Source organism: Haliotis asinina, chromosome 3 (assembly GCF_037392515.1).
Source record: "Haliotis asinina isolate JCU_RB_2024 chromosome 3, JCU_Hal_asi_v2, whole genome shotgun sequence".
Lineage (NCBI taxonomy): Eukaryota > Metazoa > Mollusca > Gastropoda > Lepetellida > Haliotidae > Haliotis > Haliotis asinina.
Genome location: NC_090282.1, coordinates 7,584,245 through 7,607,441, shown reverse-complemented (window position 1 = coordinate 7,607,441; position 23,197 = coordinate 7,584,245). Strand labels below are relative to the sequence as shown.

The window sequence follows — 23,197 nt, the reverse complement described above, 5'->3', positions numbered from 1 at the left end:
CTTTGATAAAACCACAAACCCCGCTTGTTAAATGCATTCATACATATCAACAATATTACCACAGAACTTTTGTTATCCCCCCCCAGCCTTTTGGTATTTACAGGTTTTTGTGATTTCTTATTTTCTTGGTTTCCATGGAAACGTTTGGACTTAATCTGAAATGTGAGAGGTGTTATTCGTTTCTGGAGCACATATGTGAGGGAGACCCTAAAGTGGTGCCTTTTACTATTTACAGATTTTGGTGATTTATAATTTTCCCATTTTCCATGGAAGTGATTTAGACCTAGTCTGAAAAGGGATGAATGAGCTTTGTTTATAGAACACAACTTGAAAACTTCTTAATATCTTTCAGCAAAACTTGTCAGATATGTGAGGCAGACCTTAAAGTGGTGCCTTTTGCTATTTGCAGATTTTTGTGATTTATCATTTTCCATGGCAACGATTCTGTCTCAAAATGGGGGGATGTTCTTCATTTCCGGAGCACAACTCTAAAACTTCTTAATATTTTTCAGTAAAACTTGGCAGATATGTGAGGCAGACCACAAAATGGTGCCTTTTGCTATTTACCATGTTTTGTCATTTTTACTTTTCCCGGTTTCCATGGAAACAATTCGGATTTAGTCTCAACATGGAGGGATTGGCCCTTTGTTGAATACATTCATATATATCAACCAGGCTGTAAATCTGTCATTCTTCTCACCTGTGAAATATGTCTGTGCACATATGTGCCAAAATTGTTTACCTTCGAGTCTCCCTTTCCTCAGGCACCTCAGACATATTCTTGATATCTTGTGTTTTGCAGCAAATCTCATGTCTAAATAGTGCTTAATACAACCATCATTACAGTGAGGGGAAGGTCAAGAGCTATTTTTAGATCACATGCATCTAGTTTTATGTGATATAAAAAAATCCCTTTGTCTCATAGACACTCATTAAATGGAATTTCTGATGATAGGTAATTATCGCCTGTGTAAATGTGATATAGTGAGTCAAGAAGCCGGCTGGTGGAATATAGTATATCTGTGTCATCATATCCACACAGGGCTGCTATGACATTTACAAGAGGTTATCCCTTGTGCTGTGCACTTCACAACACAATGGAAGGGCTTATCAAAATAAGAGGTGGTAATTAAAGATATAATCCAGAATGCATAATGTAGTTTTCCTGGATGTTTCTTCTTGGGTTTATGACTGCCATGTAATTTAATCTATTTTGTTTTCACTTTTCCTTGAAGGGCTTGTGTGTGCTGTTGTCAGAATCTTTCACCAACATATTAAATGGTGGTGATAAGCTGTAATTGATGAATCACTCAATAACAGTGAATAACTGTTTTCAACATGTATAATTTGGCTTTAGCAGTTCGTCTCTAGTTATGTAAAATATTGAAAATATCAGTTGGTTAAAGAATGCAGAGAAAATGGTTCGGCTAATTTGTGAAATGCCAGTGAATCTGTGTTACATTATTTATTCAGAGGCAGGGCAGAATAGTAAGCTGTTCCAGAGGGGTCTTTCTTGGTTAGTGTCATGGAAAGTGGAAAACATCTACCACAAAAAGGTCATTGGTGGATTGAGGATAATGCAGTGATCATGACTAGAGTGCAACATTTACACATGAACTTTTTGATTGTGTTCAAGAATAACCCAAAACATCTGAACACCTTTATCCAAATTTACACAGAGTTCTTGTTTAATATGAGATTGTCTAACAATTTGGACAATGTTTTGTTAGGCGAAAGACAAAAATATTCTTTCTTCATCTTTGAGGATGAAAGTGGCCTTACTTCATGTGTTTGTCCATCTGAAAGTGAGAACCAGATAATGTTTGTGTTTCTGTAACTGGAGTTGTACAGATTTAACATTAATATCGTACTGACAGGTCACATTTCAACACACACACATTTCAAACCTGTTATTAACTGTTAAATATTAGCTGTTTCTATGTGCTCATGTGGTCACAAGCCAGTGGTTTATAAATGAATTAGTATCAAATAAATAATGTGTTCACTGGATTTCAGTTCATACACTTTCAAGATTGAATTAGTATCTACAAACATGGCGAATGTAAACTTTGCCAAGTCATGTTTTGTTTTTAATGTCAAGATACGTTCTTGAACAGCTTTTTAAATGTAAATAGAAGAAGCAACTGGCTCCTGCTTTATCTCTCTCTCTCTTATCGGTTTGTAAGGAAATATATTTTTTAATTCCTTGGCTTTACAGTTTTTTACCTATCACTAATTTAATGATTCCACCTAAACCAATTATTATGATCTGTAATCCAGTGTGTATATATCAATCACATGCTGGCATCAGACATGAATGAACTCTTGACTGCTGTGAATAATACATAACAAGTCTCTTCATTTTTTATGGTTAATTAGACCTGTATATTGCTGTTGTGAGCTTATTGGGTACACATGGGGCAGTACAAAACTGATGCAAACAGAAAATCAGCATCATAGTAGAATTATTGAACAATGTGTCAGTCATGGTATACAAATACCAAACAAACAGTATTAACAAGGGAATGCAGATTTATTGACTACCCACAGAACTATCAATGCCAAACATCCCATGGACTTGCCGCATTATCTAGAATCGCTTACCAATCATCCATTTAATCTTTGTTTAGAAGGTCAGAGAGTTCAGTATGGTTTTCATACTGTAAAACCTTTATCTGTCCAATGTAAATCTGTTCTATTGTATTTTGTTTTGACATGTATGCAGTTAGTTCTGTTTTGGCCCTGTATTGCGTGTTTTAACACATCCTTTAATCTGCATACAAAATTACTTGAAGGGGGGTGAACCATGAAGACACAAGTTTGTTTTTCTGTCTTTGTGATACGCCTCATATTCCCATGATGTACTTGGTTCTCACTATTACACCTGCACCATATAAGGCCACCTCTCCTACAACAATTGTTGCCAGTATGTAAAAGGATAGGGAGGAAAAGCCAGGACGTCCATTAAACAGTGCTAAGCATTCACTTCTTCTCATTCAAGACTACATTGAGACCACTTGTATTGAATAGGGGGATTGTCTCAAAATTTATCAGATGTAATTTTTGGGGAAGAAAATTTCCATGTGGTTTCATCAAAGTTGTAAACTTTGCCTGAGTTAGGACAAGTGGGGCAGACAGATAGGTTTGGTGGGAGACTGCTTGTTGACAGGGTAAGGACAAGAGGGGCAGACAGATAGGTTCGGTGGGAGACTGCTTGTTGACAGGGTAAGGACAAGAGGGGCAGACAGATAGATTCGGTGGGAGACTGCTTGTTGACAGGGTAAGGACAAGAGGGGCAGACAGATAGGTTCGGTGGGAGACTGCTTGTTGACAGGGTTAGGACATGGAGCTGGTGAATCAGTGGCACGCCCACCACCCTGATGCTGGGGTATACACAGAGTTGCGGATGTTTGTGTTATGATAACAGAATATTTGAAGATTACAATTTGGTTCCTGCGGCAGGTGGCTTATATATCAGAGATAGCCATTTTAGGCATTAAAGGTTTTCTCTTGTCCAGGAGCCTTGCTAGTAGAATATGTTGTCTCATTTAGAAAGTCTGGCTCTGTCACAAGGTTGATTGTATGTCGCTATAGTCTAATGGTGTTTGCTCTTGCTCATTATATCAATCAGTGCATGGTCTTATGTCTTTACATCCTGTCAACATATAGGTGGAATATTGCTGTATGTGCTGTTACAACAACAAACTAAATATCTGTCTTGGTTAAGATGTCCATCTGTATACCTGTGGGTCTATTGTGATCAGCTTTTTTTAGACAACAGTCATATATGAATTAGATTTTGTTGACGTGTTCTCATACGGAACACAACAGACTCCTTGTGAGTTGACATTTCCTCGGAAGGAAAGACTGCTGAAGTTTCCTTATGGCGGTTCAGTATTGCACAAACACGTCAGGGCTCTACTGTCGACTATCTTTGAACCAAATCAGCGATTGAAATAGTGCTTGATTTGCATGTGCCATGACACTGTAGATATTGAAATGGCACCGATGAAATGTTGTCAGTGTGCCCTTGTAGCACAATGAAAATTATAACAATAATATTCACCATGACACAATTATTTAAAAAGAAAAAGCCATTATTTGAGCAATTAAAATGATTTAAAATCTGTGTTTTCACCCCATTAAATCTTATATTAGTGACACCATCAACATCACAGCCTTTTATGGGCATGGCCGAAAATATGAGTGTGCATGACAGGAGATCATGTTTTGGATGATAACACTGACTGGTTTGTATTGGCTTTTGTCCATAAATCAGCCTATCATGCATAAGCCAAAATAATTCTTAACCGCTTAAAATCAGAATCAAAATGGTGTGTCTGAACCATCATCCTTCGGTAATCTTCTAGCTGTAATCAGTCTTCCTAAACAGATCCCTAGTGAATTACACAAGTAATTCCAGTTGTTACACTGTCTTGTAATAAGACATGTTCTTAGCGTATCTAACTTTGGTTCATAACCTAGTGTATTAAGCTGACTTCAAATGGTGTTTAATAGTGTTACATTAAATGCTGCTAGTTCTTGTGTCCCTCTGATACTTACACCCTCTGTACACCTTATTCACCACAAGCACAATCAAATTAAGCCGTGATGTTGAATAATGCTGTATTAGTAATGTTTGGAACATGGGCCGTGTTACTGCTCTCATGTGTCTCTTAGCACAGTCCCAGTTACAAGGATTGTCAGGCATACTGTAAATTGTCACAAATCTGCAAGAGATTGATTGCCATGTACCTAATGGTGTCAGCTGATATTTATGAATTATGTTTTGTTGTGATAAAGATGGAAGGGTGATAACGATACAGCTTGGCCTGTTCCTGCAGCGGTGTCTCTTTGTACAAGTGGTGCTTGTTGCTTCATGATATATTGACACATTGTTGTTATTAAAGAATATGCTATGAGAAGGCGCAAATATCTTTACCATTTAAGTTCTAAGTTAACATATGACTTTGCACTGAGTGCTGGATAACAGGGGATTAAGTGTTAAGGCTTGCTGACTTGGCTGACACATGTTATCTTATCTCAATTGCATAAATCAATGCTCATGCTGTTGATCACTGGATTGTCAGGTCCAGACTCAATTATTTACAGACTGCTGCCATATCATGGAGTATAACTGAGTGTGACCTTGAGCAACAAACTAGTGCAAACAGTGCAATAAGATGGGTGTGTTTGTTTCAGATGGATCCAGGCCTGTATCAACGAAGACTTGCCGCCAACGATAGAGCTGGAGGAAGGACTACGGAATGGCGTCATTTTGGCCAAACTTGGACATTTCTTCTCACCACAAGTTGTTTCCCTCAAAAAAATATATGATAGAGAACAGACTCGCTATAAGGTGGAGATATGGATATTTGTTCATGTTTTCATATTGATATATAAGATCTCAAGAAAAGTAGTGAAGATTTGTGACTACAGTCAAACTGAAGCCCAAATCTAGTCAGTCTAGAAAGATTGGACAAAAATAGCATAAAATATTCGCACAAACACCAAAAAGAAAGTTTATGCTAATGGACATAAACGGTTCAGGCAGAGACTCTTGTAAGATGGTAATGTCGTCTAAGAAGTCTTATTTCAGGTCAGCTTTGGAAATATTTTTCAGATATATTGATTAAGCCATGTGGATACTTGACAATTGGGTGATAATTTATTTGAAATGTTTGGACCGATGAAACAATAGCAGAGCATATCAACATGTCTCTGTTGTGGACTCTTGTTTGTTTGTTGTCATCCAGTGGCCAGGGAACTGTAAATATGATAGGGAGACTGGGGGACACAGTTCTGACTGCTAGGTACCTGTAGTACAGGTGAAGCAAGGATTTATAGTAAAGTGGAAAGTATTCTTGTTACAATAAGCCAATCAGATAAACCTGGAACTGATAAATATGTAAATGACATCACCCAGCAGGACATGCTTTAATCTCTGTACACGGAGACATTGTCTGCTCTATTAAACAACGTAACTTTCTGATGTTAGAAAGGAGTTTACAGAGGTGTATAGGATAATTGAGACAAATGTTATAGACAGACATGATGTGTATGATAAATGGGGCTACTTAGTGTAGAGAAATTGTGACTAGAATATTGATCATTGCTAGAATGAGAAATCATAAGCAGATTATTAGCTGAGGATGTTTCCATATGATAAATGTGAAACATTAAAAGGATGAATATATTTTGCTTGTTAAAGACTTACACTATACAAAATCATGAAGTACATGATGTTAATACAAAGGACACATACTGCTACAATTTGCAGTTTGCTGTACATTCACATGAAGTACAAGTTAATTAGGATTATCTCACTGACGCGAGATTTACAGCAGATTCATTTTTGAGATGTGTTTGATGATGGAAATTTTAAAAAAGTGAACCATGACAGAGTCTGGTTAAGTAACATTTCTTCTCTTTGGCTGCTCCAGTTGAATGTAGATTCCCGGTGTCATGTTCTGAGTTTTGTCTGTATTCTGGGTTTGATGCCCCAGTATCTTCTGTTTGTACTACTTGACAGGATTTGTTGGCTGCTTATGACAACCCCTTTTACATGTTTATGTAGCAAATTCGAGATGTGTGTTACTTTCTCAGGCGAAGGGTCTCCACTTTCGACACACAGACAATATCAACCACTGGTTTGCTGCCATGACAGAGATTGGATTACCACAGGTGAAAACAATGAAATAATTTGGTCCTTTAAAATGTCACATTGCCATTAATTTAACAGTCAGAGCAAGTGTAATTACCTATTGCAGGATTTGCAAGGTAACTGGGAACTGAGGAATATGTAATGTGGGTGCTGTATTCAGTGATACTACTATGATAGTGCTGTGCAAGACACAATTCACTCACTCACTCAAATGAATTTCAATGGTGACAGCATTCAGAAATATTCAGAAACACTTTGCCTTCTTGAAAATATTCCATGTTGGTTATCTAAATTTATGATTATTTTTTTAAAAAAGTTTTTTAATTAAAAGGTTATTGTACGTATATTTTAATATGAATGAGTTATCCCTCATAATTTCAAAAGTTAATATAATGTGAGACATTTTTAGACCATGCCAATGTTTGAATCAGATCCCACATCTGTGATGAAGATGGATCAGTTACATCAAATTATTGATTTTTGCAGATATTTTATCCAGAAACAACAGATATTTATGATAGGAAAAACATGCCACGAGCTGTGTACTGTATACACGCACTGAGGTGAGTTGCTTCACAGCCATGTCCAATAACAGAGACTTGCTTGTAGAAGGCTTCTTGTTTGTTTGTTACTTATATAACATAGTTTTCATCTGTTGCATTTATGTATGTAAATACCTCTCAAAGACGTTCTATATTGCATTTGTCAAAAACCAGTTTTCACGTAAATCATCAATAGATGTTTCAGTAACTCAGTATCTATTTATGACAGTGACAATATTTAACATGATAGTTCAGACTTGGATCCTGAACATAGCCAGTTTTACGTGTAGTCGTTCACACTCTGTAACGTTTTGGTGCAGATACTACGGCAGGTGCTCTGACATGCGCAACAAACAAATATTTACTTCTTTATGCACTTTGTTAGTCTCAGGTACCATTTTTGTGCACACTTGGTGTCAGTGATTCCTTTGTAATATTTTCAAGACTCTTTTGCCTTTTATACCAGATGAAATCTGAGACTGATTATTCTCTGGCTTTGACAGTACAGTGAGCTGTCGTGAGAGAAAATGATGCGAAAAAATAATCAGTCTGTCGATCAGTTCCAAATAAGATCATTTGGATGAATTTATGTGGAAATTTTAGATTTTTAATGTAAATAAATAGAATTTGTATTATTTTTTTAGTCCAATATGCAATTTAAATATTGCAAAATATGAAAATCATATTGTATGTGATTAATACTGTGCAGTTCAGATTATATATATTTATATATTAGTTGTCAGACGAGCACAAGATGAAGAGATGACACCATATGTGATCTGTGACTTGCCTTTGTTTCAGTTTATACTTGTTCAAGCTTGGTCTGGCACCACAGATACAGGACCTCTATGGAAAAATCAACTTCACAGGTGTGTACAGATAAGCACACATGCTTAAACAACTGACATAGTCTTACATAGGTGGATCTGTTTCAGGGAATAAGTATCGAGATATCATTGTTTGGACACATTCACTTCCGAACTAGACCAACAGAGTTACACTGACCAACAGTCTCACTGGACAACATAGTCATATTGACCCACACAAGAAGCTCTGCTTGATCCATTTCATGTGTGATGTGATATGTGTAACCGGACATATCACTAATTCCTGTTGACAGTTAATTTGATCAATATTAATGCATATTAAGTGTTTTGATGAAAATCTAATTATTAATTCATAGTGTCCTTAGAAAGATAAGCGTAAGTGAAAGTGGCGTTGACTTAGTAATTAATCGATTTTTGTAGTCTCTGTACCTTGATAATTCAGAGGAAAGACTAACAGTGCTCACAAACGGATGACTGTTTTCTAAGGTGTGATAATGAAATGGACGGGACTTACTTAGTGTTGTTGTGCTGAACAGTGTCTCCTTGTTGTTAAAGATTTTTATGTTTAATGATTTAATCGGCACTGTGCGAATTTTTGGTTGTTGACATATTCAGTTTAAGAATCAACATCAAAAACTCTTTTTATGTTATAAGCTATATCTGTTGTTTACATACATCCTCTTGTTCGATTTACCCACTATGCACACCGGCTTTTTTAAGTTTATGCCTCCTTTAATGCAAAACTTGTTACTCAAGCCTTTAGGGAAGTAGTGTGTAATCTCCTTCTCATGCTGATCTCTGACAGTCGTGCTGGAAGAGATTTTAGTACATGAAAAACATTGGTTACATCACAAAGATAGGCGGACATGTGCATGGCAGCCATTTAAACATGTATTGTCGAGCAAAAAAAGAAGAATTATTGCTTAGCCTTGCTGCTTTGTGTTACACTGTTTTGTGTGCTGATAAGATTAAACAAACAATGCTAAGAGGAACTCTGTAAGTGAAATCACATCCTCATGCGACTAGCAGAGAAAGCCACTTAGACAAAATGACTCTCACAATGAAACTTGGGAACAGATACATTAATAGGATTTCAGTATAATTATTATTGGATAAGAAATTGCAGTATTGATGTGATTGAATATCAGTTTGCTGTATAATTATTATTTATAAAATGATCTTGTAAATTATGTATTGATGTCATATGGCTTTGCAGAGGAAGAGCTACATGGTATTCAGTAGGAGCTCCTAAGTGTGACCAGGCCTCATTATTGGTTGTTGTGGAATGTGTAATGATTTATAGTAACATTCTTGAGGCATTCTAGTTTCTCGTGACTTCATGGCATGCATACAGCCACTTTGACCTCATTGCTTTTTAGTAAAGGAACTGACCTCATTGTAGTACAGTACCATGAACTCATTGCAGTACGGTTATTGTGACCCCATTGCACTACAGTAGTCACTGACATTGCATTACAACAGTCAATGTGACTTCATTGCAGTACAATAGTCAATTTGACCCCAGTGCAACACAGTCGTCACTGTGACATTGCAGTACAACAGTCACTGTGACCTCATTGCAGTACAGTAGTCACTGATATAGCAGTGCAACAGTCACTGTGACCTCATTGCAGTACAGTAGTCACTGACATTGCAGTGCAACAGTCACTGTGACCTCATTGCAGTACAATAGACACTGACATTGCAACAGTCACTGTGACCTCATTGCAGTACAGTAGTCACTGTCTCTGCATTGCAGTACAGTAAACTCACTATATCTGTGTGTGCATTTATTATCATGAACATGCATTCAAGTAAATGCATACACAATGCCATTTAGAAAGAGGTCATCAAATATCTAGGATTACAATTCCCAGTAAAGTACAGATTCTAGTACTGTTTCTTGTTGAGTCCCATCCAGAATTTGAAATCTGTGCTTCTTCTGGGAAAGTTTGTTCCCAGATATAAAATTATGTTATCTTTGACATTTTCTATGTGGTATTGTGTATTTCAAGCTTTAGGCAGTGGGAATAAGATAGACAAAATATGTGATGTTAGCAACCCATTTTCAAACTTGTGTTATGTGGAGGCCAATATGGCTGAGTGGGTTAGATTGTTGACAATTTGGTGCCTCACATGGAAATAGTGGGTTTGAATGCCTGATGGCCCCCAACTCCCGAAAGTACTAGAATCTTTACTTCAATTCTGGTGTAATCCTAGCTATAACATGGTGCGTGTATTCTAATAAATTATGAACCATGATGTGTGTGAAGTTAGTAACTGTATCGTGTACTGGATGTCACCAGCTTCCAACATGGCTGATATGTTTCAGAGGAGGAAATCAGTGCCATGAGGAGGGAGTTGGAGAAGTACGGGATACAGATGCCAGCCTTCAGCAAGATTGGTGGTATCCTTGCCAATGAGGTGATTATCTGCATCAATGTCATCAGACGAACCTGACAGCATTTTGTTTCATTCTGATGATTCTGATCAATTCAAATTCATCAAGTTGTTATGTAATCTGGCCAAGGCTTCTGAAATTGTGGACATTCTGCTATTTGACATACACCATCTGGTATGGAACGATGATGGAGAGTGTTACCAGTAGTTCCTCTGTAGGGTGTGTGTTGTGAAGTCCCTACAACACTTCGTGGCTCTTGTCAGACATGCACTGATCAACTGATTGTGTTTGTGTTACAGTTGTCCGTGGACGAGGCAGCATGTAAGTAGTAACTACCTCTCTATCACCCTATCTCACTACTTCTTCAGGATAATGGTAGGGGCTAGTTGTGGTGGTAGGACATCAAGTGTTGAACTTGTTCTTGAAGAATCAGATCATGGGGAGACAACTCATCCCAGTTCATGTCAGAATACCAGTTGCAAGAATGTGCAGTCAAATTACAAACAATAAAAAAAATCCCAGTTGTAATGAAATTGTTAAGTAATGTATTTTCACTTCATATTTCTCCATGGATAAGTTAGCCTGTTTCCAGATGTCAGTACTTACTTCAAATGATAAATGAACCTAATAGTAAACAAACACGTATTGTATCTTTAATGTACTTTTGATAAGGTCCAATTCAAGTAAGTGCACTAAGCCCTGGGCCCACTTGCACAAAGTGATCTTAGCGCTACAATGATTGTAGCTACCATTCTCCAATATTGGCTTAAGAGAGCCTTAGCGCTAAGTTCGCTTTGTGCAAGTGGGCCCTGGTGGCTTTGTGTTTTCTCCCTGCCACAGTCATGCCACCTGTTATACACCCTCAGCTGAGGATAGGCACAATATATCAATACATAAACACAATGGCTTGTTCAGACATTGGTTTCGTATGATACCAGATAGTAACTCCAACTCTAATAGTGGTGTGAAAAGATAGGGTGTATAAGAGAAGGTATTAAAGTTAGTTGTCATCATTTGTTTGTATGATCCTTAGTTGCTATAAGGTGTCTTTGGATCTATACAGGTGTCATTAGATTAAGCTAAGCACAAAATATGCAGAGATGCCATGTATACGATTTTATCAAAATTTAGCCTGACTCTATGCCAATATGACTGATCTAGAAATTCTACGAAATGTGAAGAAAATTCATTAAAATTTGTATATATACACAAACACATATATTTTTGTTAATTGAATACATTTTTACCAAAAAGAGACCGCAAGAAGAAATGTAAAACTGATAATTTGGAAATATTTGGACATATGTGAAATTAGAGCTTCACTTTTGATAAATGTCATATTATCGTTCTCAGAATCCATCTTAATAATAGTTGTCAAACTGCTAACCTCTAATCCTTGAAACTACTATTTGCAATACTTAGAGGTAGGCGTCTCTGAATATGTTCAGATTGCATGAAGAGCCCTCATCCATGTCAGTGTAGTATTATGAAAATGCAACAATCTGTTTCTGTTTCCTTGACCCAGTCTCTGTAATATATTCAAGATTTACTCCATTTTCAAATCTGCTCACTTGCAGCAAACTGAACTAGATATCCCAAGAGATTGACAGGCTGTAGGTATTATTGATGGCCTCTGCTGTCATGCTGACCTGACATACACTAACAACGCTCTCCTTGTTAGCAGTGCAGAGGTGCAAGTGTACTGTAAATGCCACTATATATTTATTCTGAATCCACTTCCAATTTTCATGTGATTGATCTCTATACAGACTCTTTCCGATGATTCTAGGAGAAAATGACTATCAATCATGCAAATTTTATGACAAAATTTCTAGCTTAAAACACCATGTAATTTGTCATTGAAAATGGACACAAATGCTGGAGTGTGATCGACACCCATTGGACTTCATTTCAATGAAAGCATGTTTGAAAATGGAACGTTTTTGTCCTTTAAACGGAAGATTTAAGCGAACAACGGAACAGGGAAAGTTCCAAGTCTTTCTCTAATTGTTGGGAGATAAAGTTCCAACAGACCTTCTGTATATGTGTCCCGGCAGAAATTAAGATGTCGTAGTGACACCAAAGCCAGACCATCAGATACATACCAGATACAGCCATTTAGAAGGTGCAAGGGATCATAACAACATGTGGTATGGATTTACAACTTCTTTATTGTTGACAAAATGACATTTCTGGGCAGCTTCTTGCCCTTTCATCTGCATTCACCTGATGTAAGGGCAAGAAGTAGCCAAAAAAGATAGTGTTGTATGTATTAATGAAGATGTAAATTTATACCATACATTGTTAAGATACATGCCAATAAAGCTGGGATGTTGACATGTATAGTTGTTTTATACTTACCAGTTTGTCTATGTGTTATGAAATCACAGGGACCTCCCTGCTATGTCTTCTGTTGTGAAGTGTAAACAGGTTAAGTACAGTGAAACATACATTTTAGGAGTAGGCTAATAAGTGACCTCTTAGTGAAGTTCAGATCTTAGAGCAGTGTAAATTAGTTGTTTGAATATATCTGCAATTAGAGAAGAAAATCAATGATATTTGTTATCATTTAGAGTGTAGTGCAAATATTGCTTTTAGGTATTGATCAACACTACAGGATTTGGGTACTGCTGACTGTCAGCCAGAGTTTGACTCACACATCTTCGTCACATTTCTGATTTCATAGCTGAACCTGTTCAAATCTATTGATTTGATTCCCCTGTGGTTCAGTAGTAGGAGCAGGATTTCAGAAGAGCATTTTCTTCAAACTAGAAGAAACTGTCAAGGTGTAACATGCAGCTTTGTTCACTATATTGCATGTATCTAATGTGGAATGACTTCGTCTGCTTTTATGGTTTCTTTATGACAACTTGTGGAACTGGTCATCATTCGTCTGTACTTGTCATACATTTAATGAATAACATATAGGTCTGTAGCATTCTGCTAAGACGTTGTGTTGTTCATTCTGTCAGTGACTGGTTTGGCTAGTTCAGACATTACAGTTAAGGGCCATTGTGTTGACTTGACTTGTAGAGCAAGAGACTACCGTCTGCATGGTGTGGTCACATTGGTCACCAGACATCAGTTCCGTCAAAAAAACTCTCAGACATGCTTCAGGTCATCCACCAACTAGGCCCTGTTCCTCCTGTCACTCTGCAAAAACTCAGGGCTCTTTATCAAGACGGGAACAATCTTCTCTGGCAACCATTCAGACACTTCTTGGAAGCATAAGAAGATGCTGCCAGGCCACGAATCACACGTTACTGAGAAATATATTGTTTTTTTTACAATGAAATTGTTTTTGTGGTGCTTTGATGTTTCAGTAAAAGGCAGGTGATCTCATTTTGACAGGTGGCCTAGCTAATTGTTGTTGGTTTGCTTTTTGTTGCACCTGACAGTTGATACTGGTCCATTAAACATGTCTGAACAATGTATTGTCTTTAGCTATCTCAACATGCACACATGATGTATTACAACATGCACACAACTGGATGTATTACTGTATACAGTGTTGATCCTAAGAGGACTCTGATGTCAGTGTTTACTTTTATCTTTGTTACGTACCAGAACCCAGAAAAGTTGTTACTGAGGACCACACAGTGATGTTATTGACAAGTTCTTGTAGGAAGTACCCTGCTGTTATTGTTCCCTAGTTTATGTGATGGAGCTTAATGGCCATGGGTGGTATATAGCAGTTCCTTGATGGAGAATTATGACAAAAGATCTTGATAATGGCAGATTGGGAACAGTTCCACAGATATTGAATGTAGAGGCAATCAATGACCATTTAGTGCTTCCAATAAAAGCTGTCAGGAGGAAATTAGTATCAGGTCTAAAGATGGGAATCAAGACAAAATCAATGTTTTGGAAGTTACATGGTTGGTAGTTTGCGATGTAATTACTTTACGTAAACCCTGCCAAAAGAAATGTAGCATTGGTTGACTTAGTTTAAAAGGGTGTTTAAACCACTGATTGTTTGTAATGGTATGTAACAGTTCTATTGATGCTAAGAACTCCTGGTTGTGAAGCCATTTTGTCAGTTCCCATTCAGGAAACTTCACTGAAAGTTTGGCCCAATAAAGATGTATTTCTTCCAGTATGAAATGAATGTGTAATGACTTAATGAGCCTTGTGTGAAATGCACATGGAATTATTGCACTCCGTAAGAAACTAAACACAGACATTAGACATCAGATACAGGATAGCGAAGACAGCTGTATGCTATGGGGTGTAAGCAGTAAGATAACTGTGAAAACCGCTATATGCTATGGGGTGTAAGCAGTAAGATAACAGTGAAGACTGCTATATGCCGAGGGGTGTAATCAGTATGGTAACAGTGAAGACTGCTGTATGCCGAGGGGTGTAATCAGTACGGTAACAAGGGAAGCGTGAAGAAACTCAAAGTGAGGCAGCATCTTGTGATTAATCTCATATAAACGACAGAGTATTGAAATGGTTTCCCATTTTTTAAGGCAAGTTTAGGATCTGTGGAGTGTAAAATGCAGGTGATGTATTCGTCAAGCCTTGTTTACTCTTCTTTAGTCTGCTTCACAGTGCCTGAACCACATTAGATCTCCCTACAGTGTAGTCTGCCTCACAGTGCCTGAACCACATTAGATCTCCCTACAGTGTAGTCTGCCTCACAGTGCCTGAACCACATTAGACTTCCCTACAGTGTAGTCTGCCTCACAGTGCCTGAACCACATTAGACCTCCCTTCAGTGCCTGAACCATGTAAGACATCACTACAGTGTAGTCTGCCTCACAGTGCCTGAACCACATTTGACCTCCCTGCAGTGTAGTCTGCCTCACAGTGCCTGAACCACATTAGACTTCCCTACAGTGTAGTCTGCCTCACAGTGCCTGAACCAAATTAGACCTCCCTACAGTGTAGTCCGCCTCACGGTGCCTGAACCACATTAGACCTCCCTACAGTGTAGTCTGCCTCACAGTGCCTGAACAACATTAGACCTCCCTACAGTGTAGTCCGCCTCACGGTGCCTGAACCACATTAGACCTCCCTACAGTGTAGTCTGCCTCACAGTGCCTGAACCACATTTGACTTACCTACAGTGTAGTCTGCCTCACAGTGCCTGAACCACATAAGACCTCCCTACTGTGCAAGAGCACAAAATAAAACAAGTCCAGATTTCCCCAGGTTCAGGCCTGAATCTCCCAAATCACTGTGGGTTATCTTCAATTTACATGGGTTTATTGGTACTATCAATATCACATGTACATTCAGGGATGAGGCGTTAGTCTAGCTCTGCTGTTGCCGTGTAGCACATCTTTATTGTGTGCAGTGACGATGAACAGTTGCAGCAACACACAGCCATACCTGTCTGATCCACATGTATAATCCTCACATGTCTTGTTCCCACAACCATATTAAGATCAGGTAAAAAGTAAGGACAAGATAAACCAGTGTCTGTAACTTGAAGGAAGGACATTGTGGTGGGACTGGACATTTCATGGAAGTGGTATAACAACTGCATGATGCTTGTCCCTGCGAGATTGATACTGTGTGTGGATGTGGTGGATGCTCTTGTTGTGCAGGTGGGAACTGTTCACTGACAACAGTCGCTATTGTCTGGCTTGCACACAGGCATGCAATACACTCAGCAGATAGAATGTATATACAGGGTAAGCATGAGCTGTTGAAAATATTCCCACTTGTCATGAATATTGATTATGAAGACTTGCTCATTACAGTAAATTCCTAAAATAAATATGTCTTGCATAAAAAAGAACAGAATGATAGTGTTCTCTTGTTTTAGCTACATCATGTGTACATTGGTATCTCTGAATTCAGAATCATTAATTCTTTGTCAGAAAACAACTACCAGTTTACTGAATGAACATGTCTCATATTATCCCACATGATGCGTACACTAGCAGAAGTAGTGGTAGCAGCATTCGTACCAGCAACAGATTAGAGTTCTAAACCTTTTTGTGTTTAAAGTATTTAGATGATCACATACACTGCAACAAAATAGTCATTGAATGGGTTGACGTACTGATACTTTGGACAGCGGAAAGAGAAAATGACCCACAAACTGTGGCTAATTTTAGCAACCAGTAGCCAGTTCTAATATATTTCCTTGTTTGTAGTGTGTAATTAATATCCTTGTATTTATGTATATAGTTCCATGGCAGGCTGGAAAAGGAAGTGTTGAGAGTGTTTATGAGACTTTGGCTCTGTTTTCAGATGATCTGTTCTTTATTCCACTAGAAGCTGACTGTTAACTTCTGTATGTTAGGATATGTCAGGTATACAAACAGCAGTAGCCTCCCTTAAACATAGTTAAACTGTCCTTAACATGTGACATAGCTGAATTTCAGTGAGTGAGTCTTAGTGTTATGCCACCTTTAGCAATATTTCAGCAATGTCATAATGAGGGACACTAGAAATGGGCTTCCCTCATTCTAGTGATGTGGGGAATTGAACACAGGTCTGTGGCATGATGAGTTAACGCTTTGGCCACTACATAGTCCTCTGTGCTGGAGGTTTGTGGGATTGATTCTGGGACAGAATAAAAACACACCCAGATATGCCATGTATTTATTACCTATTAAAGGACAGATTAATGTTCCATGATTTTGTTACATTATGAAAGGGCATGATACAAGCAGTACTGAAAGAGCAGTGTGTGTGCTTTACTCTTAAAGTTTCGACCAAGCATTTGTACCAAGTTGCTGTAGAATTGCTTCTGCAGGCTAAACTCTTTCACCCAAGCCCTTTCATGGGAGAGGATAGCACTTATCTCCTTGCTAAGTGTGGAAGAGAACAGTTTCACTTTGAAAAAACCAAACTTGCCTATGACAATCCTGGCAAGTGGAGTAGAGTCACTTGAACCTCTGAATGTGGAATCAATACATGTACTAGAAGATGCTGGGTTCTGGTTACGTGACAGCCCTGTCAGGCAGCAACGGTAGAATGGGGACTTGACAGCCCTGTCAGTTGGCATGGTATTGAGGGAAACGTGACAGCCCCATCAGACAGCGTCGTAGTGAGGGAACGTGACAGCCCCATCAGCTGGCATAGCAGTGAAGGAATGTGACAGCCCCATCAGACATTATGGTAGTGAGGGAACGTGACAGCCCCATCAGACAGCATGGTAGTGAGGGAACGTGACAGCCCTGTCAAGTAGCATGGTAGTGAGGGAACGTGACAGCCCCATCAGACAGTCTGGTAGTGAGGGAAGGTGACAACCCCATCAGACAGCATGGTAGTGAGGGAACGTGACAGCCCTGCCAAGTAGCATGGTAGTGAGGGAACGTGACAGCCCCATCAGACAGCATGGTAGTGAGGGAACGTGACAGCTCTGTCATGTAGCATGAGGGAACGTGACAGCGGCATGGTAGTAAGGGGATAGCCCTGACACAGGGGACAAGAACACAGGACACATATACCAGCCATGGGAGGATTTCTCATAATGGCATGGCATGGTCGTGCTCCTTAGAGACTAAATAGGGAGTACGTTAATCTGAATCATGTGGAGATAATTGCCTGCAATGGTACATTAAGTTAGATGGAAGATTCTGTTGGGGCTTTCAGAAATTTGAGAAATTTAGTGGCTTAATACTATAATGGCGTTTGTAAATTTGTAGAGTTGTTACATATGCAGACATTTGTAGCTTGTGGGATGGCTTTTAAGTGGTATTTCCATTCAGCCTATTTATTTCGCTGATGTTTGAAACATTAATTATATATTCTCCTTCATGAGGAAAAGGAAACTACCGTGCTGATGGTGGCATGAAGGTGCTCCATCTGATTCCTTTTACTGAGAGAATACCACTTCCGTGAGGCTGGTGTATTAATGATGGACTCTGATGTGGGAACAGTATTACCCAGAGTCTGTTTCTGTTCCTCTGTTTATGTTTTTCAAAGAGATAGTAATTGATCCTGTTTTACAAGAGATTCCCATTGATAATCTGTGTGTTTACAAGAGGACTGTATGATCCATCTGGAACATGGCCGCCACTTACTGTCAAGTTGTCCCATTGTTGTTGTAGCACATTGTTGTGCTGACTCAGCAGGTACAGACAATGAAAGTAATTGGGGACTAAGCCCTGTAACTCATCAGAATCAATTATTCCACAGATGAGCCAGGAGTACATACACATAACTTGTTTATCATTGACACCCATTTTACAGTGTTCATGTCTGTGCATAAGAATCAATAATTAAGTTGCACATAGGACAGAAATGTCGCTGGAACATCAAGCCCTGTTCGTTAGGCCTCGTGTTGAATGTACTGCCCATGATGTTAACAAGATTAGAGAGACTATCAGGCGAGTGCTGCCAAATTGGTCGACTCGTCCCGATGCTTGCATCCCCTAACAAATAGCTAATCCATTACTTGCTGCATTACGGTGCTGAGTTGAATTACATGACATTTACCAGTGGGCTGTCTCAGTTATCGCACACATGATGGGTTCTAGTGCCTCACAGTAATGGACACACTGAATCTCTGTGTATGAAACCCAGTCATTTTCTGTCCGTTATTGAAGCATGGGCATAATCAGACAGAGAGAGATGTATGTGTTTTTTTAGATTTGGCTGTTTTAGTTATAGAAGAGAGTGACTTGTCACATGGCATTGAGAAAGGGTATTGATTCAGACCTGGAAAACCTAAGGCTTTATAATGGTGTCATAGATGAATAACACTTTTCCTTTCATTGATGTTTTAAAGTACAATATTGAATCTCTGTGATGGTTTTTTGACGATATTGATGCAGTTTTGATGTGATTATAAGATCCCATTTTCTAGCAGCAGGGAAGGCCCTGGCTGGTAATACATGATGGACGTCTTTGATAGATAGAGCTAGATGTGAGCTGTGATGCTCTACGTATACCATATTCATAGTATTAAGTGCCCCTTACCAACTTGTAGATAAGCCTGAAAGAAAGGTCCCTTCGTGGTTAGTTGACTGTATGTTACAGTCTGGATTATTAAAACTGCTCTAATCTCGGTTTTTGAACCAATTCTGTGCTCAGCTGTTCAGTGTCTGACATCAACTTTGACTTTTATCTGGTTTCAATATGTGCCACACTTCACCTTCTTTCCATGGCTTTTGTCTTGAGTATGGTAACTCTAATAAGTAGGAACATGCAGGCTGAACAGATGATGGAGCGAGGCTCAGACGAGGATCAGTTAAACATCTCTGACAGGAGATACTGCCTGCATGATGAGACAAAAGATGTGTTTGTCCTGACAATAATGCCATGTCAGCAATTAATTGTAATTGATTGCAGGATGTGTAGCCCAGCAGCTCAGACTTGTAGATGTGTAGAGTTGCTTCCCTTAGATATTCCGTGGTCCTGTGATCATTGGTTTGAATCTCAAATTGACTCTGCTTATGTTCCCTTGTTTGTTAGCATCTGTGTGGTATTTTTTTATGTATCATGGACCTGTATCCTGTCAGGGCTTCTTATGACAACCTCGGGTTGCTGAAGAGCAATTCTAACCTGGATCTCCGTGGGTCATGGGTCATGCCATGTCATTATTACAGTACTGCTCACAGCACACACTTACAACATGCATGACATTTCTCTGCAAGCCTCACACCAGTAAGCCATGACAGTTATCAGAGGCCAGTAAACACTGTCCAGGCAATCATGACATTTCTCTGCAAGCCACACACCAGTAAGCCATGACAGTTATCAGAGGCCAGTAAACACTGTCCAGGCAACCATGACATTTCTCTGCAAGCCACACACCAGTAAGCCATGACAGTTATCAGAGGCCAGTAAACACTGTCCAGGCAACCATGACATGGAATGTCAATGCACCAGTAAACAAACACCATAGTACACTCCAAACCTGCTAAAAACTGAACACAGGTATGGCAATATTCCTCTGATCCTTAGGTTTCTGCCGATTTTATATCAAGTTCATCAATTCAAACCTCCCATGATGATTCAGTGTAAAGTTTTCAGCTGAAAATAGATTCTCCTGTTGCCATTCCTGTGAACAGTCTTGTACATCATCAATTTGTCTTCATTATGTTTGATTTGTTCTCCGCAGGTTGTTCACTACTTTGTACTTTGTTTTGCCAGTACATGCTGCCATCATTGCCATAAATGAAGCGATTGACAAACAGAGTGCAACAGAAACAATGTTAGCCCTGCAGAACCCGTCCGCCATGCTGGTCAGTCTCGACATGGCCAACATGGACAGCTATCAGCAGCTACTGTTCGAGGCCAAGCAGACAAAGATGGAGAACTCAAGAAACAAGGTACATTAGCACTGTATAGCATAGAGTAGAGTATACATGTGATAAGCACAGTATATATTGATGGGTAGGCACTATAAAACAACATTTGTTTCACATTGTACTTGATGAGTTGTTTAAAGGTCACATGCAACCAAAAAATCAAACATAATTAAAACACTTTTATCACTTATTCATGACATATAATATACATTGCTGCTTTTAAAAAACCAAATAAACAAAATTATAAGCGTACAATTGCGATTCAAAAGTGCAATATTTTGTACTTGGGCTTACTTTCCCCAAAACGAAGCCCTCAGGGGACCGAACCCAGTCGTAGAGGGTGATATGCTGAGGGTTCATTGTGTCTACAGACAGATGATCTGTTTGATGGGCATTTTAGAAGTATGGCAAGTCACAAGAAAGTAAGATTCTTTATGGATAGCAACTTATTTTTGTGTACTTGATATGTCGTTTCAGTATGGATTCATATACTGTTGTCAAACAAAAATCATATACACTAAAAGAAGTTGTTATCAATGAAGAATGTATATAGAGATGTTAGGTTTTGAAAATACATCTTCTCTGAATTTGCGATCGATCGAATCAAAAATCATCTCAGTAGAGATGGTAAACTACTGTGTGGCTGGAATCAGTCATTCGTCCAAGTACAAAGCAGGACTTGAAACTGACAAGAGTTTGCACCAGTTTCTGTCAGATCCACTCATCCAAAAAAACATGACATGTGTATCACACCTGCCTAATTACATAATGTGGCAGAGACGGCACTCGGGTGCATGAGTCATAAATCAATATATTTTCTTTATGTCGTATATTCTGATAGGTGTTAAGTTCAAATTGCATGTGGTCAATGCCAACAAGCTGTGTACTGCATGTTGTCTTTAACAGACAGACAGGCAGACATATAGATGTGAATAAACCAGACGCTGAGCTTTCTCAGAGACTGCTTACCACAATCAACAAGGTTTTTTTTACGTAATGAGTAGATTATTTACTTGTTTGTGTACACAACCAAGATTAGACTACTGCCCACGACCTCAGACTCTGGGCATGCATACTGTTTCAAGCTCCGCGACCCTATTCACTGTGCATGCGTTATGAACGCAGCGCAGCACAGCACAGCTGATGAAACCAGTTTTAGTTGATTTAGTGAAACGTTTGAACTCCGATTTCGCGGGCTTTGCTTTCATCTCGTTTTTTTTTTTCAACTTTATAGGTTGAATTGGCATTTTTTATGATTTGTTTTGGTAAGTACATACCGAAAGGTACCGGAATCTGCAAAGTTGTGTTTTACGTTGCATGTGACATTTAAGGAATTAATATTGATGATAATGGAAATATGTTTTTTGTAGAATTTTTTTAATGACCTGTATCATGTTTCAGAGCATGGACACTGAGCGACAATTTGAGCATGACGTGTATGACGAACTTTTGACACAAGCAGAGATCCAGGGAAACATCAACACTGTCAACAGTGAGTAAACATCATGACTGATCTCTGAACAGAGGAGACTACTCGGGATGTTTACCTGTTTGGGTTGTATTGCAAGTTGACTTACTGTTAGTACCAGAGGGAAAGTCGTCCTATGTACAAATGTACATGGGGTGATTTGATTAAAATCTTGTGTCCTCCTGTTTACTGTTCTGATATTGCTAATACTCATTCACTCAACTTATCAGTGTTTGTTCGATATCACTGCACCAGTTCTACTAACAGTATATGCTTGAGTAATATTTATTCGAAAAAAATGTTTGTATTTAGATGTTACCTAGCTAAAGTGTCAAGGTTGGAGAGGACAAGTACGTAAAACTGGATATTTAAATGAGTACAAACAGTCATCATTCCTGGGCATGATGCTGTGTCTGTTCCCTTCAGCTGTAACCGATACGAGTGATACATGATTACTGTTTCCCAGCATCCTCAGCTCTGGGGCACTTGCATGAAGCGCTCCTGAAATCTGACCCCTCCCTGGTGCTGGCGGCCCTCAAGGCACCCCATCTTGGACTCAGGGACGTCAAAGATGAAAACATCATGTTCTACATTGAGAAACTCAGACAGGCTGCAGAACTCAAAAAGGTAGATGACTGCCTTACAAAACATTTACCCGTCAGTATTTCATCTTAATTATGTGATATCCTCAACATGTACTGCCTTAGACAGATGCAAGCATGAAACTCAGGGAAGGTGTAGTTCAGCTTTACACATCATTGTCATTCTGTTCAGATGCCAGTAATTTGTTACAGAACAATAATAATGGGGAGGAGTTGGTGTTAGACAAGGATGAAATCCAGGCAGCCATCAACCAGGCCAACTTGGAGGCTGACACCGAGTACCAGAGTAAGGAAGCTCTTCTGTTCTTGTGGCCATGTGTGTTTTCTATATTCGAACAAAAATTATGCTGTACTTTTGTTGAAAAGAATACATACAGATAAAATTTGTGAAGTAACACTTCATTAAATCCAAATCTACGATCACTATTGGGATCAAGTGGTCAGACTCACTCACTTAATTGTTACATGTCATT

General features: G+C 38.8%; 1 protein-coding gene across 2 annotated transcripts in view; it reads left to right on the top strand.

The window, feature by feature from the left end:
* LOC137277392 (ras GTPase-activating-like protein IQGAP1) overlaps positions 1–23,197 on the top strand; it is a 111,577-nt gene that overhangs the window by 36,627 nt on the left and 51,753 nt on the right. For both annotated transcript variants that reach the window (XM_067809099.1, XM_067809098.1), the window contains exons 3-12: positions 5,203–5,359; positions 6,607–6,684; positions 7,151–7,227; positions 8,008–8,075; positions 10,366–10,457; positions 10,734–10,755; positions 20,497–20,675; positions 22,056–22,146; positions 22,589–22,749; positions 22,917–23,010. In XM_067809099.1, the coding sequence (XP_067665200.1) occupies positions 5,203–5,359; positions 6,607–6,684; positions 7,151–7,227; positions 8,008–8,075; positions 10,366–10,457; positions 10,734–10,755; positions 20,497–20,675; positions 22,056–22,146; positions 22,589–22,749; positions 22,917–23,010 (1,019 nt within the window). The remainder of the gene's footprint in view (positions 1–5,202; positions 5,360–6,606; positions 6,685–7,150; positions 7,228–8,007; positions 8,076–10,365; positions 10,458–10,733; positions 10,756–20,496; positions 20,676–22,055; positions 22,147–22,588; positions 22,750–22,916; positions 23,011–23,197) is intronic.